At 38.2% G+C, this 24,971-nt stretch overlaps 2 protein-coding genes across 3 annotated transcripts in view; one reads left to right on the top strand and one right to left on the bottom strand.

Moving 5' to 3' along the window:
- Nucleotides 1–24,971, bottom strand: part of LOC306856321 (uncharacterized protein) — a 1,000,538-nt gene that overhangs the window by 718,156 nt on the left and 257,411 nt on the right. The gene's annotated exons all lie outside the window — the stretch shown is intronic.
- Nucleotides 17,239–23,123, top strand: LOC306845581 (tigger transposable element-derived protein 6-like). 2 transcript variants are annotated; one of them, XM_079378460.1, is made up of 4 exons: nucleotides 17,239–17,320; nucleotides 20,829–20,865; nucleotides 21,065–22,309; nucleotides 22,411–23,123. In XM_079378460.1, exons 3-4 carry the CDS (start codon nucleotides 21,152–21,154, stop codon nucleotides 22,813–22,815), a joined length of 1,563 nt encoding a protein of 520 aa, XP_079234586.1. In that variant the 5' UTR covers nucleotides 17,239–17,320; nucleotides 20,829–20,865; nucleotides 21,065–21,151; the 3' UTR covers nucleotides 22,816–23,123. The 2 variants fall into 2 exon arrangements, with proteins under 2 accessions (XP_079234586.1, XP_079234587.1); XM_079378461.1 differs by having other exon boundaries at nucleotides 17,278–17,320; nucleotides 20,829–22,309; nucleotides 22,411–23,121.

Below are 24,971 nucleotides of genomic sequence, written 5' to 3'. Positions count from 1 at the left end.
TGAAGTAAGTAGAATTCACATTGATTTAATTGATGGGTTTTACTGTTATGCGAGATGTTAACCATCACTTTCTGAAAGATTATTTAAGTATATTTCTTCATTTTTGGAGAAGACAGCAGTCCCCATCATTGCTGTTGAGGAGGAAGAGGAAATGTCACGAGGAACCCACTGGATGTTTTGATCGTCTTTTAATACAAAGAGATGATGTCAACCAAGTCTAGGGTCAGTGCACTGCTGCTGTTTTTGCACTTTATGCCCTTATTTAGAGCACACTAGCTTCTCAAAGCAGCTTTACAGAACAGGCTTGTGTCTACATTACAATTTATCCTGATCTGTTCTAGAAATACTATAGTTTTCAGCTTGAATAGTGTTGTATCTCCTGATTTATAGTGATGCTACATGGGTGCACTCACTTCTGTTGTATACTGTATGTTTGACTCATTCACTGGAAGCAATATTGATGTGACATACTGATGCAGTTCCTCACTGCTAATCATGATGTTAGTCATATGGGTTTAATACAGGATATTTACAGTCTAATGTAGTAAAAAGAAAAAGTTGTATGAACTCTTTTACTTTAACAAATGCTTTTTCTTGCGGAGTTTCCACACACAAGTACATCTGATGGAGGGCGCTCAGCATTTGTTAAAGTAAAAGAGGTAAAAGACAATCAAAACATCCAGTGGGTTCTCGTGACATTTCCTCTTCCTCCTCAACAGCAATGTTGGGGACTGCTGCCTTCTGCACCTGGTCAGCCTCCTTTCTCTAAATGCATTTAAAAAAGTGTTAGTATGTGTCACAAGTCATTTTAAAATCAGGCTGTTCTGAGATTCCTGTCAGAATGGCGTAGTTCTGTACAGGCCGCTCACATAAGAGTTGATTGACAAGACCGTCTTCCCTTAGACCCGCCCTGACACGTGTTTCACACATGCCCCGTCTGCAGTGTGTATGCAGTCCGTATGCAGTGCAGAAGCAGCACGGACTCATTGTGAATCTTTGAGCGCATTAACTTTGTGCAGCAACAGCAAGTTATACGCTTGTATATCTTTGAATATTCATTGATTATTATGGTGAATGCAAGATGGCTGACGCGTCAACGCAGTCGAATAGGGAATCTACACATATCTATGGTCTGCTCGTCACTCCACTGAAGAGAGGGGAGGAGTCAGCAGAGCTCATTAGCATTTAAAGCAGCATGGATGATAACAGCTTGCTGAAAACAGAGCTGATTTTGACAAAGGTGTTTTAGCCACTTAATATTACAGTATAATGGAAATGTTATGATGTTATTTTTAACATTTAATAGGCTTTGAAAAATATAACGTTTTATAAGTGAACTTAAAACAATCTTCACATATTGTATGCATAAGCTATATTCAAGCTACAAAAGTTATTCAGCAAGCAGAGCAGTAAGTGATTTCTCTTTTTCTTTAGTTCTTTGATTTACATCAATCACAGACTGCAGCAGGTTTCACATTAAAAGCAGCACAGTTGCCAAGTCTGTGTATTATATGCGACTTTGGGTTTCTTTTTTTGGAAAGTTGCGTGAAAAAATCCCTGGTCGTGGGTTGCAGTGTTTTTTGGGCTTATTTAAAAAAATATGGTTGCTTGTTAGGTTAATCTGACAAGCACTGGTATGGCAAGATGTCTTAAAATGAGTGAATCACTGAGTCATTTATTTAAACGATTCGTTCAAAAAGAGACAACTGCATGTGATGCCTTACGTAGGCCAAGCGCTACGATCAAAGATCATAGAAGATAAATGATCGGCATACGGTAAATAAAAATGACCTACACCTTGATCTACATGACAAAGAAAATGTATAGTTTTTATTCTGTGTGAACTCGCATGTGTATGTGTTAACTCATTAAAGCTCTTTGGAAAATGAACCATGTTTTTACTATAGTAACTAGTTTAACTATGGTATTTGCAATAAAATCACAGTATCCACAAATGTACTATTCTCTCACTATAGTAACCATAATTATGCTATTTGTATTAAAACTACAGTAACATAGCTTCCTTATAGTAACTATAGTTTAATATTTGTAGCTAAACTATAGCAATACAAATGGTAGGCTAATATATCTGTCAAAAATGGCTGCTACCATATATACAAAAACCTTACTACTAAATTGCTGCTAAAAACTGGTCAAGGAAGTATATAAATCTCAACATTATTTTACTGTCAAAACACTGCACATAAATACATATTTTTTTGCAAGCAAATGATCAATAAGTAGGTTAAATGATCACACGGGTCAAAATGTTTTACTTCAAACCTGCTTGCTTTCGGCCCGTGTTCTTCCCACTTTATTTTCTAGTATGTAACGAATATGCCTCGGGGAAATGTATTGGAGAAAAACTATACATTTTTATTAGTAAAAGTGAAAGTTGACAGAAATGTAAAGACTCAAGTAAAGTACAGGTACTGTTTTATATCGTTTAGAACAAGAAATCTCCTGAAACTTAAATCTCAACCATTCAGAATCAGAAGATTTATCCTTACCTCCTGGGCTGAGAGATGTCGTCTGTGATTTCAGGATTCCTTCGCGATATCCTGACCCGCTCAACCAGGTCCGGACTTCTTGGGGCTCGACAGAAGTTTTCTACAGGTTCAGATAATAAGCTATAAATATTGAGTCTTGTTTTAAGAGAGGTTTAAACACATCACCATTAAAATGGTTTTGCTTTATTAAAACAAAAACCCATTAAATAAATAAAAAATAACAGCGAGAAAGTCTTCACCCGAGATGCCTCAAACATGACATTATATAGTTCTGCATAAAGTCTGCATTAATGCAACAAGTCTCCTCCTTTAGAACTTCCATATTTGTCAAACATAGTGAACACACATAACTCTCTATGTAAGCAGAGGCTTGGTTGCTATGGCTACCCATGTCCAGGATATATGACTTTCAACCCAGTTACAGAGGCTCATGGTATCAATTTCTACATCTCTCAAAGAAGCAAGTGAGTCTATCTCTACTTTAATCTAAACAATTGCATCAACTCAAAGGCCAGGCAAGCACATTTTCATAAAGCAGATGCTTCTTCAGATAAAAACATAAAATAACAGTTAGCAAGAAGTTCCATTTCCCAACAATATATTGCCAAATGCATCTTCTTACAAAACCATTCTACAACAGAGACAAGATACATATACATGGCAGTTTTAACTGTTGCTAACTGTAAGTTGGGCAACACCTGTTTTTATTTCTGACAGGGTGTATGCTCAAACTGCATCTAACACTTTTTGGATGATAGAGCAGAAGTCTGTGTTCTTAAAGTTTTTAAATCTTTTGTTAACGATTCTAATTCAAAATGAAAATTACTCAAAACAACCATTTCCTTTAACAATCTCATCATTTTCTTATGATGCTTTCAAGTTTTCCTTTCTCTTTGGAGTGTTACGAGCTGTTTGTGCACTGATAAGATCCCTGAAGTTGCAAAGACTAAAGTCTCAAAACCAAAGAGATATTCTTCATAAAAGTTAAGACTCGACCACATCCTCCTAAAACGGCTCATTTAAACACGCCCCCACGTGTCTACGTCATGGTGTGGGGAAATTTGCAAAACACCGCCCAAACGTATCTGCAAAGAAAAAAGGCAGAAGTTTTATTCTCGCTGTAGTATTGGTGCTGCCGCTGGCGCCATGTCCAGGAGATTCATTGGACAAGGAGATCATCAAAATCAGAATCAGAAAGAGCTTTTATTGCCACATATGCTTGCGCATACAAGGAATTTGTTTTAGTGTCATAAGCTTCCAGTTCACAGAGACAACAACGACACACAGACAATAAAAATAAGATGAGAATAAAAAGTACACACATATATATATATATATATATATATATATATATATATATATATATATATATATATAAATAATAACAATAATAATAATAATTGAAACATAAATGATTGTATATACAGCTGTGCAAGTGATGATAGAATGGGATAGAACAGAAGGAGATGCAGGGATGTACAAGGATGGAGGTGGTAGCAAATAAATATAAGGTTATTGCACATTATTATTGCATAATGGGTAACTGGCTGTCCTGGTAATTGTGGCTCTGTAGCGCCGGCCAGATGGCAAAAGTTCAAAAAAGAGATGACTTGGATGTGAGGGATCCAGAGTGATTTTCTGAGCCCTTTTCCTCACTCTAGATGTATTCAATTCTTGGAGGGTGGGTAGGGAGGCACCGATAATCCGTTCAGCAGTCTGAACCATTCTCTGTAGTCTTCTGATCCCTGATTTTGTAGCCGGACCAAACCAGAGAGTTATTGAAGTGCACAGGGCAGACTCAATGATGGCTGAGTAGAACTGTTTCAGCATCTCCTGCGGCAGGTTAAACTTACTGGCGAAGGAAGTACAACCTTTGTTGATGTGAGTGTCCCAATTCAGGTCCTGAGAGATGATGGATCCCAGGAACTTGAATGACTCCACTGCAGTCACAGTGCTGTCTATGATGGTGATTGGGGGGAGTGCAGGGGGGTATCTCCTGATGTCCACGATCATCTCCACTGTTTTTATTGTGTTGAGCTCTAGGTTGTTTAGACTGCACCAGACAGCCAGCTGTCTGTAGGCAGACTCGTCACCATCCTGGATGAGAACGATGAGTGTGGTGTCGTCTGCAAACTTCAGGAGCTTGACAGAGGGGTCTTTAGAGGTGCAGTCGTTGGTGTAGAGGGAGAAGAGCAGTGGGGAGAGAACGCAGCCCTGAGGGGCACCAGTGTTGGTGGAGCGGCTGTTTGACATGAATTTCCCCAATCTCACTAGTTGCTGCCTATCTGTCAGAAAGCTGATGATCCACTGACAGATAGAGCTAGGGACAGAGAGCTGGGTTAGTTTGGTCTGGAGGAGTGTAGGAATGATGGTGTTGAAGGCCGAACTAAAGTCCACAAACAGGATCCTCACATAAGTCCCTGATTTGTCCAGGTGGTGCAGGATGTAATGCAGTCCCATGTTGACTGCATCATCCACGGACCTGTTTGCTCGGTAAGCAAACTGCACGGGGTCCAGTGATGTCCTTCAAATAAGCCAGAACCAGTTTTTCACATGACTTCATGACGACAGATGTTAGAGCCACAGGTCTGTAGTCATTAAGTCCTGCTATCTTGGGTTTCTTTGTGTGAGTTTTGCTGTAAACCATGGCTTATCATTGTTGTACGTTACATAAGTCCTGGTGGGAATGCATATATCCTCGCAGTAACTGATATATGAAGTTACAGTTGTTACGACCAGCTCGTTTAAAAGACGCAACAAAAAAGAAGGTCAAACAACAAAAGATATCAATGCTAATTGTTTTTTTTAATTAAACTAAAACAACAGCAGTCAGTAATGACTATAAGCATAAGTCTAGGGATAATAAAGAAATTAAAGAAATAAATATAACAACAAAACATTAACTACAAGATATAAGAAATGCCAAAAGAACAAATATGTAAAGAATCAGAAAGAGACACTCTGGAGAAAACATCCCCACGGAGTGCCCGCCTCAAATAACAAACTTATATATGCTACTAATTAACAATTAACACTGGGAAGACCAATCAGAGCCTGCCACACTCTCCCCAATAGGATCCGGTCTCTGTGAGCTCGTCCAGATCAGTGGCAGCAGCTTCAAAAACACTCCAGTCAGTAAGTTTGAGACAGGTTTGTAAAACCCGCTCTGTCTCGTTGGTCCATCTCTTTACAGTCTTCACCACAGGTTTAAAGATTTACGTTTTTGCCTGTAGGTTGGTATAAGATGAACCAGGCAGTGATCAGAGAGCCCCAAAGCTGCCCGTGGAACAGAGTGATACGCATCCTTTATTGTGGTGTATCAGTGATCCAATATATTACTTTCTCTGGTGGGACATGTAACATGCTGTCTGTATTTTGGCAGTTCACATGAGAGATTTGCTTGGTTAAAGTCCCCAAGAATCATTAAAACATAGTCTGGGTGGTGTTGTTCTGTGTCTGTGATCAGATCAGTGAGTTTCTGTAAAGCTGTGCTCACGTGCGCTTGCGGTGGAATGTAGACACTCACGAGAACGAACAAGCAAATCTCCCACAGCAAATAGAAAGGCCTACAGTTGATAAAGTGTTTCTAGATCTGAACAGCACATCTTCTTTAACACTGTTACACCTGTACAACACTTCATTGATGTAGAAGCACGTCCCGTCGCCGCATGATTTCTGCGTCGCGATCTGCTCTGATCAGCTGAAAGTTGTAACGCACTGGAATGGTATCGTTCGGCTAGGTTTCCGTGAAACACAGAGCAGCAGAGTTTGAGAAATCCTTATTTGTCCGGGAGAGCAGAAGGAGTTTGTCCGTTTTGTTGGGTAGAGAGCAGAGAGTCGCTAGATGGATGCTAGGCAACGCCGTTCTAAACAATGAGCGGCGCTGCGCCGACTACTATGTCCAGAAAAACATCCGAATAATCAACTGGTAGGAGATTTTGTGGCGTGTTATGCCGAATGTTCAGCAGTTCTTTTCTGGTAAAACTGATTGAGTTTGAGAAACAAAAAACAGGAAAAACTAACAAAAACACTCATACAACTGGATAGCGAAGCACCATGTCTGCTGTGCGCGGCGCCATCTTAGATCTAAGATCAGAATAAATTTTGGTAGCACTTTCTATGAAGCCCGTATTTTTATTTATAATATATTATAGTTATCTCAAGATGGCGCCGAGTATGGCTGCTGTGGTGTGGAACGCTCCCGTACTTTTGTTGTTTTTGTTTGTTTGTTCTGTGTTTAGTCATTCTCCTACTGTCAGTTTTACCAGAGACGAACTACTGGACATAAGGCAACACACACCGGACAATGTTTTTCCGGTTTTTGATTATTCAGACGCTTTGTTGGATGTTTTGGTCGGAGGGGCAGATAAACAAAATAAAGAAGAAGAGCATCTTTAAATGAGTCTGCATTCTTCTATGATTGAGTAATCTTTCGCAATTCGTTTGGTTTCTGGGTAATTTTGGCCACACACACACACACTGCTCATGTGAACTCACAGTCTATATTCAGATATTCAGTTTTAGACTAATTTAACACATATCCAATATACTGATTACTTCCATGATTTACACTCTCTTTTTAGTAATGTTAGAAAAATTACAACATTTCTATATTTTACTTATAGTAAGATTATCAAGTCAAGTCAAGTCAAGTCTGCTTTATTGTCAATTCTTCCACATGTACAGCACATACATACAGAGAATTGAAATTGCGTTACTCTCAGACCCTTGGTGTAAACAGTTAACATTAAACACGTTCAAATACAGATAATACGGTTTAAACATATGTACATACAACTATACAGCTATACAAATGAGGACATTGTAGAAAAATCAAGAAATGGATAAAGTGGCATAAGGCGCATGGCAGAATAGATAGAGTGCAAACCAGTTAAATAAAAACAACACTGTGCAGATATATGTGTAGTACAAGAAGAGCTTATCAATCTGAGAACATTGTAGAAAAATAAAAATAAAGAAAAGATAGATAAAGTGCCATAAGGCACATGGTAGAATAGATGGAGTGCAAACCAGTTAAATAAACCAAAACTGTGCAGATATATGTATAGTGCAGATAAGTAAGATAATAACATTTCTATATTTTACTACTAAAATACTCAATACCTTTTATATTAAAACTTAATAAAAACGTTAAGTAATGCGCAGTTGTGTAAGACACATAGCAAAACATTACGTTAATATGTTATCCAACCTTTCACACGCATTTTGATCACAGCGAGACGACTTAATGAGACAATGAATCGGGTCTTTGAACCGAAATGTGGGAAAGAATAGTTTCGCAGAAATTAATCGGGCTTCGCGTCGCTAACAGAGATCACAAAAAGGGTTTGTATCATCACAACGCGGGAGGTGCGTATACTTCACAAAAAGTGTGGAAATGCGTGTCTTTTTATATAGGGTATCTGAGCGCCCGTATAATCAGAAGTCCAACGATTTAGAGTGCTGTCACGCACAAGCATTTTGGGATATGGATCCCCGACGGCCATGTTTGTAGTCTGAGGTTTATGCTGGGTATTGTAGTTCGCTGACCTGAAAGGCCGCAACGTTTGAATGAGGTATTAGTAACACACGTTCAATTTAACATCTTAGTAAAAACAAAAAACTAAAAAAATTGTTTAAATGTATTTAGCCTAAACAAATATATATATATATATATATATATATACTTATGGTAAAACAGACTTTACGTGTATATGTTGAAACGGAGCACCTGTTGTTGCGTTATTCCGTGAAATAGCGTTAGGATCTGGTTGTGTTCTTATATTTTTCTAGTTTCATCATAAACTATAAGCAAGGCCTTGTAATAATATGTTGAACATCTGATAAGTCGGTCGATATCACATCCGGAGTTTACTGCGGGGCTATTTTCTGCAGCGGTTGTACTTGCTTCAAATCGCTTCCAGACTTGTCTTATGAGCGTACCCTTGTTTGTTAAACTAGTCGTAAGCGACATTGTTCACATTTTTAGAGTTAAACAGGTTAATGAGCTCTTTCAGCATCTATAGTTGTAATAATGCATAAAATAACACCGTTATAGGGTTTTAGCTACAGCTAAATGATAAAACAAAGTTAAAATTTTATTGGCAATTTGCGGCTGTCCGGGAAAGCTGTGTGTGTGTGAGAGTTTGAATAACAAATGTTTTAGTTAAAGATGTGATTAACTACAAGCATCCTAACTTAGAAACACAACACTATACGGTTTTCCCCCAAAACCGGTTGTTCAACACATTTAAAAAAGCCGTAAGAATGTTTGTGTTTTGAAGAGAAAGTCAGATACGGTGTATAAAAATGAATTTATGAGGTTATGTATTAATACTGCTTCGTGTACTCACCGGTTACTGTATACATGTACGAGAGAAATGCATACACACAATTGTTTTATAAAGCTTTTAGTCTGTCATTACAAATATCTTAAAGAGAAAAGCTGTTTTCTGTTTTCATTTGTCTCAGGATTCTGTTACACAAAAACCACTCGTGGACACAAATCCTACATGAAAGCTAAAAAAGATGACTTTTTAAACTATTTTACAGACACTTAACACATCTGCATCAGTAAGATATCATCATAAACCATCAGACACGTCAGGTTGTGGTGTGATAAGATGGACTTATCGAATATTTGCATATTTCTTATATCAGTTATTTGATCAAATCTTAGTCAACATCTATATTCTTTGTTTAAATGCAGTATTTCTTGTCAATCCAAGTAATTTAAACGATCACATTGATTACTTACAGTATTTCTTTTCTTTGCTGAATTTGCAAGAAACAGAGCATGGACTTTTTTTTATCTTTTGCAAAGGTAATGAAAAATTGTTAATTTTTTAAAGTACAGTGAACATCCATTGATATTTGAGTAAAATTATATATTTTAGTTCATTAAATAAGTAAAAAAAATTCTAAGTATGTCATAAATATCTTTTTTTTGCCAACTAGTAGGCTGACCAAACCGATATATTCATACAAATGATGAACAAATTAGACCATTTTGATGCACAGATTACCGATATAAGGTACTTTATATATTATAAGTTTGTTGAGATAAGAAAGAGTTGTTTAGTAGTATGCTTCCTGTTTATTATTATAATTATCATCGTTATTTTATTATGTGCTAGATCATTTATCATTCTCATGCTGGTTTACCATTTAAAAAAATGAAGAAGAAGAGCATCTTTAAATGAGTCTGCATTCTTCTATGATTGAGTAATCTTTCACAATATTTTTGGTTAAGTCAAGTCTCTCTCACACTCACACACACACACACACACACTCACACACACACATCCTCAGACTTAAATCAACACTAGACTTACATGTGTGAAAGTGAAAGTTTCATCTTGCAGTGAATGACTGGATATCAACATCTGTATCATTTGCATCATGTTCATCAAAATTATAAGTATTGTTGAGATAAGGAGTTGTTTATTGTTTTGCTTCTTTTATTTACATGCATGAGAATATTTGCCATTTTACACTGTGGTTTCATATGTGGGAGACAAAAAACTAAACCTAACCCTTCACCAAAGAAGAGCAGTGGGTAATTTTTGCCACACATGCATCAACTGAGAAGCATACTCTTTCGCAACAAAGTAAATTTGGCAAGAAATATGTTTTTGGTGCATTTCCAAGAAACAAGGTGCATTTTCACATCTTCCTCTTTTTAGCCTAATATATATCGATCTAGTGAGTGTCTCAAACACTGAACTCCAGATCAGACTCTACGAGGCTCTTTCATTTACACAAGCTCAAGAACAAGTCAAAGGTAAATTTGCATTCTCTTCAAATCAAGCAAGAATCACTTAAATCAAGCCATACGATTCTATAAATCCATAAATGTCTACTGCATGAATTGATAATGTGCATCTCATTATTTTATTATTGTGCAGTTGTCAGTTAAAGTTTTTTCTTTGTAACTTTGACTTGTTCAGTATAACACTTCATTTATGTCAATGTTAATCATGAAGACCATCAGAATTGTGTGTGTTTGTTAGTTAGTGGATCATGCAGATAGTTAATGTGATTCTCTACATCAGTACGAATGAGAACTAACTTCATACGTCCACAAATTGAAAAACGATGAAGAGAAGCATTCCTGACACAGAATTTATACTTTGTTTCTAGTGCAGTGACTTCAGTTTCCAAACTTGTTTGGGGCCACCAAATGAAAATGTATGATCCGTCAGTTCTGTAGATATTATGATCAAAACGAACAAGCACCTTTTATTGGTTACAATTTAACACTGTTAAAAGACTTGTAAGAGTTAATTAAAGACTCAAACACTGCTAACGTCTGCTCTCACAGCTGCTGTTTGCTCTCATGCTTTCTCAACCTGCTCTTTTCTCCCAGTTGTCTCAGGATGAGATCTGCAGCTCTTCTCTCACTCCTTATCATTCTGGCTCTCAGCGATGGATTGAATGACCCATTTGATAGGTTCAAGGAAAGACACATTATCTCACGTAATTTTGACACTACAAATATAAATGCTTGGGTGAACCACCTTCAGACTCATTATCTCTGTGGCTCTAATGCCCAGTCCACTATATCTTTCATAAAGGGTTCACCAACAAGTATTAAAAACATATGTAATGGTGAAGGAACAATAACTACGGATGACTATATGAGAAGTACAAGACGTTTCCCAGTGTACAGTGTCAGAAGCCACATGAATGGAAGGACTTGCATCATTGATAACTGTAGAACTGGCCAATTTTTTGTAACTCTTTTCTGCAACCTGAGAGAAGGTGTACCTGTGCACTATCAAAGACAAGAGGGAGGAAACTGGACTACATGCTATTAAACAGCATGATTTGTTTTAATCACTGTGGGATTGAAGAACTATGGGGCTTGAAATAATGCTGTAATTAAAACCAGGGGTTAAATTGGGATTTGTTATGTGGGGGGGGGGCTCTATGGTATCGAGCTTTAATATATATATATATATTGAAGGTTTAGTTGACTTTAATGATATGCAATTTCCTGATCAATCCTTAACTAACCAAACAAAATGGCCAGACAAAATAGAAATGGATCTTCACGATCTTCTAGCCCAGAGATTTCAACGCTACCAGAGTAAGACGGACAAGAGGAAGCAGAAGACGGAGCGTCGAAAGAACGAAAGATCTGTTTCAAACTAAAAGAGATTCTGAAGTTATGAGAAAGCGAGAGTTGATGAACAAAAGAATAATGAAGTTAATGAGAGAGATGATTCATTTGTATGGGTTTTCAGCTGAGTTACAAATGGTTTAGGAACAATGGAACTCCAAACTTTTATCACAGAAGTGTTTTAAGTATGTGCTGTATTTAGAGAGCACAGATATGAATTGCTTTGAAGTTATTAATGCTATGTAGTTATTTTGCTTGCTTTGTAAAAGAACGGTTACTGACCAGAGGATGCATTTTTCATTGTAGATGCCAAATGAAACTTCTAGTTAAAAACCAAAGCGTAAGGTGTTGTTCACACCTGCTAGGCGTACGAGGTGTGTGGTCTAGAAACATACTTCCACGAATGCGTATGTGATATGTAACGCCTTGCAATTTTCCTATAATTTAAAATAGCTAAAATTGCTTTCTTAAAATGGGGTGGTGATGGCACAGTGGATAAGACACATGCCTTTGGTGTGAGAGACCCGGGTTGGAATCCACTGTGAGACACCAATGTGTTCCTGAGCAAGACACTTAACCCCTAGTTGCTCCAGAGGCATGCGACCTCTGACATATATAGCAATTGTAAGTCGCTTTGGATAAAAGCATCAGCTAAATGAATAAATGTAAATGTAAATAGCAATAGGGAGGCTTGCTGTCTAGAGATGTAGTAGTTTTTTGTTTGAACTTTTAACTCTGCCTTGAGAAGCATCTTTGGTAAAGGTTTCCTGTCTACACGAGAGGCAGGAGCAGACACAGACCGGGGGAGAGGAAAGAAGATTAACACAGATGAGATGCAAGGCTATAAAAGGCTGGAAGAACAGATGGACGAGGCCACGTGTTTTTTTTGCTATTTGCTTATAAGTTACTGTTTTGAAATAAACCGAAACCATTGTATTGGTGATTCGTTAAACTTTTAAATCCAGTCTCTGAGTAATTCATTATTAAATAACCAGTTATCAGAACCTGAATAAATCCTTACTTCGAGCTTCAAGTGGTCTGAACTCGGCTGAACTAGCACGGACACCGGGAGGAGAGATCTGAAACTTCATTAAACATCCATTCATCCAACCATTTTTTTAACTTTTATAGAGGGCATTTTCCCAATAATCTCATTAACTTTCATTTCAAATTCTTACATTTGATCTATAAATTCAATTATAATAATGTGTTTGTTATTATCTATACATTATCAAATTAAATCATTTACACTGAAAAATACAACTACATTAAATTATGAGATTCTTTTAATTTTTATTTTGTTTTGAATATACAAACAAGAAATGATGGTGGAAATTATACTTTTCAACGAAATTAAAACGCCAGTAGTGAGTCGTTCAAACGGACGATTCATCAGATGTTTATGCATGGGCTAATGAAACTTTGACTCAACCGATTCGTAATGGTGGAAACGTTGAGTGATGTTGCCTAACTAACTGTATTTTAAATGTACAATATTTAGCATTTTTACCTCAGTATGCTGAGTTTGTTAGTGTTGCGCGTTTGATTTCTCCTGGAGAGACTGGTGAACCTCGCCTCAGCAGCACAACCTTATACTGGCAATGGGTTGTTTGCAATTACGTGACTCTGATGACGCGCGAAATTCAGATGGAGGGCAGTATAAGGGTTAGGATAATGGTAAATATTTAAACCATTGAACTGCAATAATTTTGCAAAGTTTCTAAATTCAAAACTAAATAGTAAATGACCATTTAATTTGTTGTTGATTGTTTCTGTGTACTTTTTACAGCTATGGATGCAAGCGTGAGGCACGAGCCAGAGCAGAGTATGAAAGGCTGATGCGTCTGGAGCATGAGGGCTTCTCCTGTATGGAAAGTGGTCTCTGGCTGAATCCCAAGTGGCCATACATGGGAGCATCGCCTGATGGGATTGTCACATGTGACTGTCATGGAACTGGGATTTGTGAGATAAAGGTATATTGCACTTCACTATAAACATGGTAAAAAAAATATGTTTGCATACAATATATGGCAGTAGGATTGGTTATTCAAATTACTCTCCATCTCAATAAGGACATGAATTGTTGTCTATTTCTACTACTTTCCGACTCATTTTGCCAGCACGGGTCACACATACAGGTGCTGGTCATAAACTTAGAATATCATGAAAAAGTTGATTTATTTCAGTAATACCATTCAAAAAGTGAAACTTGTATATTAGATTCATTCATTATATTTCAAATGTTTATTTCCTTTAATTTTGATGATTATAACTGACAACTAATGAAAGTCCCAAATTCAGTATCTCAGAAAATTAGAATATCAATTAAGACCAATGCAAAAAAAAAAAGATTTTTAGAAATGTTAGCCAACTGAGAAGTATGAGCATGTACAGCACTCAATATTTAGTTGGGGCTCCTTTGGCCTGGATTACTGCAGCAATGCGGCGTGGCATGGAGTCGATCAGTCTGTGGCACTGCTCAGGTGTTATGAGACCCCATGTTGCTCTGATAGTGGCCTTCAGCTCTTCTCAATTGTTGGGTCTGGCGTATTGCATCTTCCTCTTCACAATACCCCATAGGTTTTCTATGGGGTTAAGGTCAGGCGAGTTTGAACTGTTCAGTGTTCTGGGGACACCTTTAGGACTCAAACCTTTTCACCAGCATCTGAATCAAATAAGGAAGAAAGATAAGAGACAGAATTAAAGCAACATTCATTTTTATGATAAGCTTCCAAATGGTTTTCCAGTATAGACAGAGGAGTGCAAACCCATCACCATCACAAGGTGACAACAATACAAAAAGGTGCCAAGATACAATTCTATGCAAAACAATGACATATTTTGACCTAAAAGGCTACTGTTTCCTAAAAGTGACACATTTGCACCCCTGTAGACAGTCCACCAATGTTCAAAATCAATCAAACTTCATCTTAGACAAATGGGGTCTTACATAACTAGGTTTCTTACCTTCAGGTTTCTTCTTGAACTTGTATTTCTTGTTGGATCGTACAGCATTGAGGAGAACCTTCTCTTTCACTACATAAGAGTAGAAGTCCTTGCAACTGAATGTGAAGTTGCTCTTCACCTGGATTTCTGACTTGATGAGGTTTACCGAACATCTGTTCGTTTTGCAAAGGTCACAAAAAGCCCTCTTGGTATCCCCCTCAACACCTTTCAGCCACAAATATTCATTTTCCCAGTCTTTCTTGTACCCACACCTTCTCTTTTTAATTGATGATGGCGGTGCCTCAGACTCAGTCTCTTTCTCCATTGTTCGAATTGGAAAGCGCGCATCTAAAAGTTCCTTCCCAGCGTGTCTGGTATGCACGTGCGTGCGCTGTCATGACAACAACCTAGTCAGCAGTTCAACTGAGGGGTGGGTGTGGCAACAGTAGCGTGCTGAACTGTCAAGTAATGTTCCTTTGGCTGCCTGGGGCTCGAGGATATAGAGCGATCAACTTTTTTTTTTGAGCAAGCATTGATTATGCGTGACACGGTCTCAATTTGCGGGACGCATGAATTGGGCTTCAAACGCTGTGCGCGCACGCGCTACGCGGGACGGGTGGTCACCCTAGTTGTCAGTTATAATCAAAAATAAATAAACATTTGAAATATATCAGTCTGTGTGGAATGAATGTATACATTATACAAGTTTCACTTTTTGAATGGAATTACTGAAATAAATCAACTTTTTGATGATATTCTAATTATATGACCAGCACCTGTATATCGACATCATTGCGCTTCAATAAACATCTCCAGCGACCGTTGAGGCGGCCAAAGGCATTTTCTACGACCATTCGAGCTGAACTCAAGCAGAAGTTGAAGGTAGACTGGTTGAGTGTCAGATTTTGGTGATTTGGGAACCCCTTCATTAGCCATTTTTTAAGGGGGTATGCCGCATGTCCAATAAGATGAATGGGAACCTCCACTCCATCCACCACCATAGATTTCTGTAAAGACAATTATATAGTGATTATTTCAAAACGAGTGGCATGCCAAAAACTGTTTTGTTGCTTTTGGAAACTTGAAAATAGCTTGCATGCTAGAAGTTTTTGGTAAAACTTCTTACTTTTATCCTCCAATTCTCACTATTAACTCGTTGCTGATTAACATGCATATTAGCTGTTTATTAGTACTTCGAGCACATATTAAAGCCTTATTCTGCATGACCATTCTGCTTCACTTAGTCCTACTAAATACCTAAACAACATTTTTTCTCCTATAATTCAGTATTTTGTTTTGTAGTCGTCTACTACGATGTCTCTGGGACAAAAGCAGCTGCATGAATGTAAAAGTCTGAAACAAAAATGAAACCATCAACAAAAAGACTGACCGCATATACCCTCCATGTTTACAAATACAAGCGCAGCCGTTTGGAGGTTAATGATGTCACAGAATTTACCAGTATTTTGAATGGATGTGAATGGTGCTTTTCCGGAAAAAAGACGGAATGTCGTTGCCTGTGTGAACAGCACATTTTTTGAATTTACCGGTAAAGTCGTTCCGGAAATTTTACGGCAATTTACTGGTATTACTGTGTGAAAAATAAATATAACTGTTCATTTCTGTTCTCTTACAGACAGTTAGTAACTGAAGTGTAGATTAAATGTGTAGAATTATATGAAAAACATGATTGAAATAGATTATTTGGCCAAAACCAAAAAGTGTTACTTTGTGCCCCGCTCTCCCCTACCACACAGAGCCTTGGTATACTGGGAGAGAAATCGAGCAAATTGAAAGAAGGTTGCTTGCCATTCAACCACCTGCAAGAATAACAAGACCACCACGTTCAATTTCTTTGCGTAAATATTGGAAAGCTTCTGAATACAGACACTTCCTCCTATTTTACAGCCTTCCCTGTTTGTTTGGCATTTTGCCCCAAAAATATCTTGACCATTTACTACTTCTAGTGCAGGCCACATACATTCTCCTCCTAGACTCAATTTCCCCCAAAACATTGACACAACTGATGCCCTTCTAAAAGCATTTGTGAACCATTTCGAGTCTCTGTATGCTAAGTGCCATGTGTCTTTTAATGTCCACATACTTGTACATGCAGCAGCATCTGTATCCTTTATGGAGTCACAGTGCATTCTTATATGAGACACCTACAGAAACTCTTTCATGGCACACAAGCTTTAGCAGAACAAATTGTTAACATGTTTAACCTTTACCAGCATGCTCCACGACTCATAGCTGCTGTATTCAAGGATGAAGAAACACAACAAAGCAAAAGCTTTGTTGAAAAAATGTTGGGAGGCAGCAAGATTGCGACAGTGTATTGCTAAGTCTAGTGTGGTGTTTCTTGGATGCCCACATGTACGACAGCCGACCCCAAGAGAGTCTTATCTCCTTCAAGAGTCAGGTTTCAGTGCAAATAAACCCTTCAGTTTTTATCCTAGGGCTGTGGTTAATGGCAAGTGAATGTAGGTAGGTGGGCAAGGAGAGGGACATGCCTTCTAAAACCTGAAGGAATTACGTACTTTGGCATACATTTAAATATGTTTTTCACGCACACATTGAACTCTGAATTTTTGTAAGCTCTTTAATTACTTGTATATCATGTTCTGTGTGAATGTTTGTGGACAGCAGCGTGTGAACAGGACTTTTATTTTGGCGCGGTGGTGGGGCGTCATAAGCACGCGCCGCGCTCCTGCATCTGTTGAGACTCCAGTCAAGAAAGGTTTGTGTTTAAAGCATCTTTAAACCCCGTTCACTCAACTCGAAAGTTTTACAAGCGATGAGAAATTAATGGTGTATTACTGACTTGACATATAATGCGTTATCTAAAATATATTCACGTAATGTCTGTGAGTAAATAAGCGCGTCCACACACGAGCAACACAAAAGTAACGTAGCGTCTCTCCACTATGGCGTTAAAAGTGGGACAAAACAGCGCAAGCGCATGAACACAGCGCGAAAGCAGATTACAGTATTGCGCGCACAAAATAACAAAACCGTGAGCAGAATCCACGCGCGCGAGTAATATCTACACACATCACATCTGTAGCATGCATTTTGATAGGAAAAGACAGGGAATACAAAAAAATGGAAAAACGCATGTGATCATCATCTTCGCAACTCCGACACAGGAAACACTAGTTTATTAGTAAATAATTCAAATTTCTCCTTACTATTTCCCCCTGACACATTCATGGTCATGACTTTGCTTCAGCCTGTTGCATGCATTTGTACGCAGAACTCTTCAGAAACAGCAGATGTTAGGCATGCAGAGGAATTTTAAATTTGAGTGAGTGTGGAGCGATTTCACCGGAGCGGGATGAAATTATATGTAGGACTGGGTTTCGAGTTCGATACTTTTTAGGCACCGACCGAATTGCCTCGATACCACCGAGTATCGAAAAACATCTAATTGTAGGTAAGCGGGGAGCGGAAATTCTCACTGCTCATTTTTTGATGCAAATAATTTTTTTTAAAGTACCCCCCAAACGCTGCGCAACTTTAAATAAAAGTTAATTATGGAGTGATATTACATGTATAAAATAAAATTGCATATGATGACTGATATTACAATTGTGGGTTACATCTTCATCACCTTTTTCAAACCTGACCTGATAAATTCACATCCCTGATCATTACAAAGAACTTAAGTTTTAATTGCAAAGGGAAACCGATAGATTTGCTAGTATGTACCTCTGTCTTCTATTTTCAAGGGTAAGAATTCTTTATAAATCATGTTCTCACCCATATGTCTTTATTTTGTGGAACACAGAAGGAGAGAGTGACATAGTCTCAGTCACCATTAATTAATTTTATTTTATAGAAAATAATCAATAATAGAGAACGGTGACTGAGACTGTCAGTCTCTTAATGTTCTGCCTTACATCATCTTTTGTGCCCCACTGAAAATACCGGAGCATCTCAATAAATTAGAATGTTGAGAAAAAGTTCATTTTTTTTCTTGTAACTTGTTTCAAAAAGTGAAACTTTCATATATTTTAGATTCACTACAAGTAAAACATATATAAAAAATAATAATTTCGAGGATTAGAGCTTATAGCTCTCAAGTCTCAAAATATTAGAATATTTACATTTGAGTTTCAATTAATGACCATCTCTACAGTATAAATTCTGGGTATCTCTTGTTCTCTGAAACCACAATAATGGAGAAGACTGCTGACTTGGCAATGATCCAGAAGATGAACATTGACGCCCTCCACAAAGAGGGTAAGTCACAGAGGGTCATTACTGAAAGCTGTGGCTGTTTACAGAGTGCTGTATCAAAGCATATTAAATACAAAGTTGACTGGAAGGAAGAAATTGGGTAGGAAAAGGTGCACAAGCAACAGGGATGACTGCAAGCTTGTCAAGCAAAGCTGATTCAAACACTTGTGAGAGTTTCACAAGGAGTGGACTGAAGCTGGAGTCAGTGCATCAAGAGTCTCCACGCTCAGACGTCTTCAGGAAAAGAGCTACCAAGCCACTTCTGAACCAGAGACAACATCAGAAGCGTCTTACCTGGGCTGTGGAGAAAAAGAACTGGACTGTTGCTCAGTGCTCCAAAGTCCTCTTTTCAGATGAAAGTAAATCTTGCATTTCATTTGGAAATCAAGGTCCCAGAGTCTGGAGGAAGAGAGGCACAGAATCCATGTTGCTTGAAGTCCAGTGAGAAGTTTCCACAGTCAGTGATGATTTGGGCTGCCATGTCATCTGCTGGTGTTGGTCCACTGTGTTTTCTGAAGTCCACAGTCAACGCAGCCATCTACCAGGAGATTTTAGACCACTTCATGCTTCCTTCTGCTGACAAGCTTTATGGAGATGCTGATTTCATTTTCCAGCAGGACTTGGCACCTGCCCACACTGCCAAAGCTACCAAAAGCTGGTTCAATGACCGTGGTGTTACTGTGCTTGATTGGCCAGCAAACTCGCCTGATCTGAACCCCACAGAGAATCTCTGAGGTATTGTCAAGAGGAAGATGAGAGACACCAGACCCAACAATGCAGATGACCTGAAGGCTGCTATACGAGCAACCTGGGCTTCCATACCACCTCAGCAGTGCCACAAACTGATCACCTCCATGCCACGCCGCATTGATGCAGTAATGAAAGCAAAAGGAGCCCCTACCAAGTATTGAGTACATATGCAGTAAATGAACATACTTTCCAGAAGGCCAACAATTAACCAAACATTTTTTTTTTATTGGTCTTATGAAGTATGCTAATTTGTTGAGATAATGATTTGGTGGGTATTTGTTAAATGTGAGCCTAAATCATCACAATTAAACTACTATCACAGACTTAAACTACTTCAGTCTGTGTGCATTGGATTTATTTCATACACGAGTTTCACAATTTGAGTTGAATTACTGAAAGAAATTAACTTTTCCACGACATTCTAATTTATTGAGATGCACCTGTAAGTGTACAAGTAAATAATATAAGGTTTTATATTATAAACAAGATAATCATATATTCAACTAGTTTAGAGGCAGCGATGCCAGCAGCACTCAACCTTTTGTGTCAGGTGGTATGGAACAGTGTTAATTGACAAATTATATAAATTATGGATCCCAAAAATGTTGCAAAGAGTATCTCGGTATCGTATCTACTTGGTTTGCTTCTGTTTCTCCAGTATGATGATTTAATCGGTCTTTATTGTACGGCGCTGTACACTTTCAGTTCACTGCTCAATGCAACGATACCTTCATAATGGCGCCTCTGTGACATCACGCATAATAAAACGCACGTGATTGATCCCACTTATAGTTAAGTGCTTTGACACAATCTGTATTGTAAAAAGCGCTATATAAATAAAGGTGACTTGACTTGATTGTCAAAGACCGATACTCAACCGAATTAATCTTTTATATACTGAGAATGAGAAATGTTTCAGGGACATTTTGCTTATGGTTATAGTTCAATATATTTGCAAAACAAAAAGAGTATATACACTACTGTAACCGATCGATTGCAAATATGAGTTGTAAAGTGTGTTTGATATAGATACGAGTAAATGTTCTCACTGAGGAAACATCACAGCATCACTCGTGATTATTTCTCCCTGGTTTTCTCAGGGCGTTACACATGACTTCATTGGCGCCGGTGCAATTATAGGTTAAAGAGATTAAAATACAGGTATACAAGTTAACAGAGTAAAGTATCAGTTTTGATGTTAATATTTATTCATCATGCTGTTGAACTTGACAGTATTTTCTCTCGTTATTCCATAGGGAGCTTCGAAGAAGACGGAGAAAACGACAGTCTCAGGTCAGCGGTGACCTGAAGAAGTAGTGAAAATACATGTGCCCTGTGTTTATCAGTATCCTTAGGTTCATTGGGTAAAAAGAAAAACAAAGTAAAAATGTATTTAGCCGATTCCCCAATGTTTCAATAGATATCGCAATATATATCAATATCTTGAACTCTTTTGGCCATAATAACCGTGAAAAATCTAATATCGTTACAGCCCTTATTTGAAGTTATGGAAACACTGACATAATATAAGGTGTGTTTAAAGGAAAGTCAGTAACGTTCAAGAAAAAGGGAAAGAAAGATGTCAGGGAAGAAAAAACAGTACTCAAAGGAGAAGTTACAGGAGGCAGTTGAGGAAGTAAAGGCAGGAGCAAGTCTACGGGCAACAGCAAAAAAATATGGAATTCCACACACCACTCTGCAGGACTATAAAAAAAAAAAATATGTCCATGACCCTCATCCTAATTCGGCCCTGACACCTGGAGAGGAAGAGGCTCTTCTTTCCTTTATATTCTGGATGGCGGACCATGGCTTCCCAGTGACAAGATCCCTGGTCAAGGTGCTGGCTACTGGGATCATCAAGGAGAGTGGCAGAACCGAGACCACCACTGTAAACCTGGAGAAGGGGCCAAGTGATGTGTGGTGGTCCAGGTTCAAGGCCCGCCATCCAGAATTAGCCTCTCGGACGGCAGATTCCCTGGACAGAGCCAGAGTCCATGGTGCTACACCAGAGGCCATTGAAGGGTTCTTCAAGTTGTATGAGGCCCTTTATGTGAAGCACAAGCTGGAGGACAAGCCACATCTCATCTATAATTGTGATGAGACCGGCTTTGGAGACAAGCATCGGTCCAGGGAGAAGGTCCTGTGCCAGACTGGGAGGAAACACATATACCAGCAGCAGCAGATGACCGAGAAGCACATCACGGTCCACTGCTGTGTGAATGCAGCCGGGGACAGCATTCCACCCTTCATCATTTACCCCGGCTGCCTCCCAAGCAACGCCTATAGGCTGGATGGGCCCCCCAACGCCCTCTATGGCATCCAGGAGAAGGGTTACATGGACTCGGAGCTCTTCCTGAAATGGCTCCGCCATTTTACCAGATATGCTCCTGAGGAGAGACCACTTATTTTAATCATGGACCAACATGAGACACATGTTTCCAGAGATGTAATCATGTTCTGCAGAGAAAACAAAGTTGAAATTCTCTGCCTACCTGCCCACACCACACACATTCTTCAGCCCCTTGATATTGCGGTCTTCAACCCACTGAAGACTGCTTTCTCCACCATGGCTTCCAGGATGGGTCTGGTGCGAGGGGACATTGTTGTGGGGAAGAAGTATTTTTCAGCTGTCCTCAAGCACGTGTACCCCACTGCTGTCACAGCCCAAAACATCAAGGCTGGATTCCGCAAGGCTGGCATCTTTCCTCTGTCCAGGGCTGCTGTGGACACAACCCAGGTAATTTTGACATTAATACAATGATAGTTCATCCTCTAAGCTACTTGCATTTCTTTTCAAGTGTGCTGATGGGTTTTACATATGTTTTATTGTCTTATTAGGTGGTGAGAGTGCTCTCATCTGCAGATGGAAGTGATATCACACCATCCAGCGCTCACGCCACTGACACAACATCAACCACCTCTCAAACACCTTGCCCCACCTGTAATAGAGTGGCTCCCAAAAATTACCTGGTGGCAGCAGGTGTAATCCCAGAGAGTCTGGCTAACGTCCTCATGAGTCCAGCCCTGGAGAGGAAGGAGAAGGTGAGGCGTCGCATTCCCTTGCCAGCCCGTGTCATCACCAGCGATGAGTACTTCGACCTGCTGGTAGAAAAAGATACTGAGGAGAAAGAGAAGGAAGAAAAGAAGAGAAAGCGCAAGGAAGAGATGGCAAAGAAGAAGGAGGGAAAAAAACATGCCCAGGAGGCTAAAAGGCAAAAAAAAGCAAGCTCCTCCTCCGACTGAAGATGATGGTGAACACTGCTCTCTGCCGTAGAGTGGTCCCACCTGGCTCAGGAGAGGAGGCCATTGACGAATGGGAACCATTTGTGGTTCCACCTGGAGTGTGCAGAGGTGGAGGAAGTGCCAGACACTGAATGGCTTTGCCATAAATATGTTTTTATGCACACAGAAAATAAACATGTTGATTTTTAGTTATTGTATTTTTAATCAGTTTAGTGTTAAATGTAAATAGTTGTAAACACACACGCACACCTGCATCCTGATCAATTGTTTTGAAGTTTTCCCAATCATTAAAAGGTTTAAATCAGTGCAAATTGTTTGACCCTCTTCATTGTTTTCAGAAAGATAGCGTAATGTTATTCACTAGTTTCACATGGTTCATGCATAACTCACGTGCCATAATTAATGATAGCGGGAAGTCGTGGCCTAATGGTTAGAGAGTCGGACTCGTAATCCAAAGGTTGTGGGTTTGAGTCTCTAAATATAGCTTTCTTCAGTTAAAATAAATAAACGGCTCACAGTTGACCAGTTAAATGCCCATTTTCGCCGGTGAAATGAAAGTTATGCGCTGTGTATGGAACACCATTATAAGCATGTTCCCAGCTAACAAAATTATGTAACTGTTCATAACTGCAGTGTAATCTAGTGACCAAAGTTTTGTCGTGGCAAGCGGAAAAGTGAAAGGTGTATATATACTAAATTGCCAAAAGTATTGGGTCGCCCTCTTCTAATGAACATGTTTGACTACTTTAGTAATTTCTGTGAGTACAAATCTTGATGTTTAAGCATATAATGATATTCTAGGGAATTGTGTGCTTCTAGTTTTATAGTAAAAGTTTAGACGGGACCCTTTTCTATTCTAACATGACAGTGTCTCTGTGTAGAATATCATTATATGCTTAAACATTAAGATTTTTACTCATGGAAATGACTGAAGTAGTCAAACCTGTTCATTAGAAGGGGTGCCACTGCGATATCGTGGCAACATCATGGCGACCTCATGGATCTATAGTCGTGTGTTGGTAACCAGTTCGTCATTTTAATTCTTAATCTAAATGGGCGGATGTCATTAATTTATCTTGTCCTCATTTGCCCAAAACTATTTTTAGAGCATTTTTCAACGACATATGAAAGACTTGGAATTTGATTAATTCATTTCTTTTACTATAGATATAAAGCACAAATAACAAAAACGGTAAACAGGTTTCTAAACATGTAAATGAACAAAGGTTTTCTTCAGAAGCTTGAACATTGCACTAGTGTTGTCACGATACTGGAATTTCTAACTTCGATACGATACCTTGAAAAATATCGATACTCGATACCATTTTCGATACCACGGAGAAAAAACTGCTACAATATTAAGGGGGTAATTTTGTTAATTTAAAGATAAATGTAACAAGTCGAGAACATGCGGTATATTTTACATGAACAAAAAAAAGTCTTGAGGTACTGCATTTGTTGATTTATTTATTAATCTTAGTTGAATGTTAATTGAAACTAACGTTTACTAATACATGTACTAATTAAAATCCAAAGTTCTATTTGTTGATATTCTCATTTGCTTCATAACCAAAATATTTCCAGATATATGGCCCTATGAAATCAGTTTTATTTTTCCCCAAATTCCGTTTTATTTTTTTCTACATTAAATTTTTTTCCATTTTAATTTTTCTGGACTCTTTTTTTTTAATGGTCAAATTAAATGCTATTAATCTAAAAGCATGTCTAATTCATTAAAATCATGAAAATTATACAATTTAACATTTAATTTATTACAAGCGTAACAAAAATGACACGTTTAGGGCCGTATGAAATGTTTTATTTGTTTCTCACCTTATGTTTTATTGTTACCAAATTCTGTGTTTTAGCATGTCTATTATTTGAATGCATACAAACAATGTTTCTTTATTCTTACAGTAGCCTTATGAAATGTGTTTTCCCCCTCAGAAATTCTGTGTTGTGTATTTCAATTTTACTGGATATCAGATGAAGGCATAAAACTATTTTAATTAATTTATATTTGAATTAATGAAAATTAAACATTTACATTTTTGGCAAATGAAGGAGATTTACTATTAAAATTAAAATATTTTGTGATTATTTCTTTTAAAAAAATTAACAGTAGTAGTAAGTAGTAGTATTATGTGCATTCTACT

This window comes from Barbus barbus (genome assembly GCF_936440315.1).
Source record: "Barbus barbus genome assembly, chromosome: 3".
NCBI lineage: Eukaryota > Metazoa > Chordata > Actinopteri > Cypriniformes > Cyprinidae > Barbus > Barbus barbus.
The sequence above is the reverse complement of the archived record's forward strand: the minus strand, read 5'-3'. Positions and strand labels throughout refer to the sequence as shown.